General features: G+C 45.6%; 1 protein-coding gene across 1 annotated transcript; it reads left to right on the top strand.

Annotated features, from left to right (window-relative positions):
- The first annotated feature begins 477 nt into the window (after positions 1–477).
- On the top strand, positions 478–3,430 carry s1pr3a (sphingosine-1-phosphate receptor 3a). Its single transcript, XM_061298288.1, has 2 exons — positions 478–696; positions 1,155–3,430. Exon 2 carries the CDS (start codon positions 1,265–1,267, stop codon positions 2,423–2,425), a length of 1,161 nt encoding a protein of 386 aa, XP_061154272.1. The 5' UTR covers positions 478–696; positions 1,155–1,264; the 3' UTR covers positions 2,426–3,430.
- Positions 3,431–3,811: the final 381 nt, after the last annotated feature.

The raw sequence follows: 3,811 nt of genomic DNA, 5'->3' as shown, positions 1-3,811 counted from the left end.
GGAGCGTAGTCGTTAGTCACTTTGGAAAGAAAAAAACATGACGCGTCAAAGAGGAAAAACATTCAAGAGGTTAGAACACTGATGGCCTGTGTGATTTCCCCATAAAAGGAAAACAAAGTGAAAAGTTTTCATTTTGATGTCTAGACTGAGATAAACTCAAGATTTGACATTGGGCATCAAATGCATTCATTTCCTTGACCACTGCAGGAATTTTTAAAGCTGTCACATCTGTAATATTTTTATTTTTGTGGTTGCACTATAATCATAATTCATCATAATTAATCAGAAAAACATGTTTAACCTACTTTTGAGAAGAAAAAAAATAATGACTTTTTTTGTTACATTAGTACATACAATACTTTTTTTTAAGTAATAAAGGTACAATGGTTTAATAAAGCATGCACAGTAAGTGACGTCCATGCATGATTCCTGGACGTGAAGTTAAGAGTAAGGGAGGAGCTGACGGCTGACGGCACAAGAACCGCCCTGCATCAGTCTGAGAGCACTCCTCTGTTTGGGAGAGCAGGCAGTGAGCACTTCCCAAAAAACTTCACACAACTTTTGCCACCATACTGACTGGACGACCGTTACGCTCCACTTTTTTTTTTTTTAGCATCTATGAAGCTGCAGGATATGTTTAAATAAGGACAATAAGCGCACTGAGAGCTTTATGGACCAATGATGAATTCAAATGTGGTGAGTACTTTTTTTTTTTTTTTTTTTCTCACAACAACAAAACTGAACCTTATTCAATTTTTGTTTCATTGAAGAGTTGCATGTATTTGAAAGTTGATTCAAACGGATCATGCATAATACGTGTCAGATTGCGCAACTTGCACTTTTAGTTCATTTCGAACATTTCATCCTACCATAAAAAGGTAGACATAAAAATATCAATTGAGCTATTTCATCAATAACAGTTATGTTTGAATTACCGTTTTTCTGCTCCTCCTATGAACATGTACGTATTTAACAGGAGGCAATGCACATTTATAAACAATGCGGTAAAAGCGCCACAGTTCGTCAAAAGGCTATTTTTTTTCTATCTGTAGTTTCAAGACAGATGTTAAAAAGTAATCTTAAAAAATGTGTAAACATGCAGTAAAATAATAAAAAAAAATTTTAAAAATCCTACCTTTGCATCTGATTGGCAGATCATCCTGAGGCGGCTGTTTTAGGATGCCAGTCCCCTGAGTCCAGTGCTGTGGCGCCCTCTGCCGTTTGAGCGAGGGAACTGGGTGGTGGTGGGGGGTGAAGAGGCAGCATGGGTACCCAGCCGGAAGAAGGTATGAACATGGTCATCGTGAACCATTACAACAACTCAGGCAAGTGGGAACGGACCCGTGGCGGCGGCCCCTGCAAGACAGCGGTGCTGCTGCTCATCTGCGTGCTGATCGTTCTGGAGAACCTGACGGTGCTGCTGGCCCTGTGGAGGAACAAGCGTTTCCACAGCCGCATGTATTTCCTCATCGGCAACCTGGCGCTGTCCGACCTGCTGGCCGGCGTGGCTTACGTGGTCAACATCTTCACCTCGGGGAGCAGGACCTACTTCCTGACGCCAGCTCAGTGGCTGGCCCGGGAGGGGAGCATGTTCGTGGCCCTCAGCGCATCCACCTTCAGCCTCCTGGCCATTGGGATAGAGCGCCACATGACCATGGTGCGTCTTCGCCCGTGCGAGACGGCCAGCCGCGGTCGTCTCCTGGGCCTCTTGGCGGCTTGCTGGCTGGTGTCGGTGCTGCTCAGCGCCCTGCCCAGCCTGGGCTGGAACTGCTTGGACGACCTGGACTCGTGCTCCACGGTCCTGCCGCTGTACGCCAAGAGCTACGTGGCGTTCTGCATCAGCGTCTTCAGCGCCCTGCTGGTGGCCATCGTCATCCTCTACATCCGGATCTATCGCCTGGTGACGTCCAGCGGGCGCAGGGTGAGCAGCCGACCTTCCGAGTGCTCCCTGGCCTTGCTGAGGACCGTGGTGATCGTTCTCGGGGTGTTTGTGGTGTGCTGGGCGCCCCTCTTCATGCTGCTGCTTCTGGACGTGGGCTGCAGCCGCAACGGGTGCGCCGTTCTCTACGAGGTGGACTGGTTCATCGCCTTGGCCGTGCTCAACTCGGCCCTCAACCCTCTCATCTACACGTTGTCCAGCAGGGAGATGAGGGCCGCCTTCTTCCGCCTGCTCTGCTGCTGCCAGAGTGGCGCCGAGTCCACCGGGACGCCCGCGGCGGGTAGCCCCAACCTGGGCACGGCGGGGCCCACGGCGGAGAACAGCAAGAGCAGCATGGGAGGAGGAGGAAAGGCCACCTTGAACAAAGGGGTCAATGCGGATGAGAAGCGCGGTGATCCCGCCGCCACCGCGCTGCCTCACCCGGCGGGACCCGCTGAGCTGCTGTCCGCCGTGCTGGTGAAGGCCGGGGCCCTTGGAAAGTTCTGACAGAAAGAAAGTCCAGAACATTAGGCACACTAGCTAATGCAATATTTCCTAACCTTGAGTAAGGCACATATTTTACAGGCGGAAAAATACATCCAACAAAAATGGCACAAAAAGAAATATAACTTCTGGATTCAAATTCAACGTATTTTAAAAATATATATATTTATGACAACCAAATCTATAATGTGGCCCAGTTCCAGCGATAAAAATGTGTTCACCTTGGGGGCCTTTTATTTCTTAATTATTTGATCCAGCTTTTGCATTAGACACAGTGTTCCTAATATTACGGCTGCTGAGAGGCTCACAATGCACTATGGTCAGTTTGATTTGGATGAGGATAAAATGAATCCAGATTCTAGACTAATGAAAGCCACTATGTACAACAAATGTAAACTTTAACGTGTTTGTATTTAAAATGTTTCATGGACTAAAAGAAGAAAAAAAAAAAAGAAGCGTTTCCAGCTTGTGTTGAGGCTGTTTGATTTTTTTAAATGTAGAATTTAGTTAGGCACTTTTTGTTTGCTCGTTTTGCATGTGCTATATGCAACCCGGCAGCCCCGCCCACCAACACACACACAACTTGATTGGTATATTTTCTGTGAAAACGTTTGTTGCACTCACCCGAGGTGGATTTTGTGCTCTATGTGCATAACAGCCACCATGGTACTGGGATTGTAAATGGGATGATTCGAGTCAGGAAGATTTAAGAAATGTATTTTTATTTTCTAATGAGGGGGATGAGTTCTGCTCTTGGAGCTTTACCACTACTGGTGCAACAACCACATTTGTCCTGATGGTGGCGGTAGAGCGCCACCTTTTGATGCGCTCTCATTAGACATTTTGTCAATTATCTTGTGACCAAGTTTCTTCATCAGCATATCTAGAAACCACTCGGACATCAACTAACCACTAGTAGTGATTAGCAGTGCTGGATGCAAATGATTTCATTGTGGTAGTCTGGTTCCATGATCTAGTCAATAAAATAAATAGCTGATGTTTGTCAGATTTTAATGTGTCATGTGAGTATGTGAGTGTGATGATCACATGTTGACCCTTTGCACAAATCTACATTATTGATACGGTCATGTGTTAGCGTCACTTATTTAGAAAAACATTCAAAAAGATGCCGAGCGGCGTCTAGACAAAAATAGCGCCACACCAATTGCAAACTTTTCATTAATTACTTTCACTCGCAACTGAAGTAAAAAAAAAGATCACACCTAATTTAGTAAAAACAACCACTTAGTCTTTCGGGTCATTAGCTTAATGCTAACGCTAATGATGGAAAACAAATGGTGCAGCAACAAAATGTAAACCGATAATATAGCAATACATTGTGCAGCAAAGAACGGTCAGAAACTGACAAGTGTGGCATTTCACGCTCAC

Source organism: Syngnathus typhle, linkage group LG14 (genome assembly GCF_033458585.1).
Source record: "Syngnathus typhle isolate RoL2023-S1 ecotype Sweden linkage group LG14, RoL_Styp_1.0, whole genome shotgun sequence".
NCBI classification, from domain to species: domain Eukaryota; kingdom Metazoa; phylum Chordata; class Actinopteri; order Syngnathiformes; family Syngnathidae; genus Syngnathus; species Syngnathus typhle.
The sequence above is the reverse complement of the archived record's forward strand: the minus strand, read 5'-3'. Positions and strand labels throughout refer to the sequence as shown.

What these genes read in the sequence shown, in the direction of transcription:
- s1pr3a (XM_061298288.1), top strand. Translation starts at nt 1,265, where the DNA reads ATGGGTACCCAGCCGGAAGAAGGTATGAACATGGTCATCGTGAACCAT.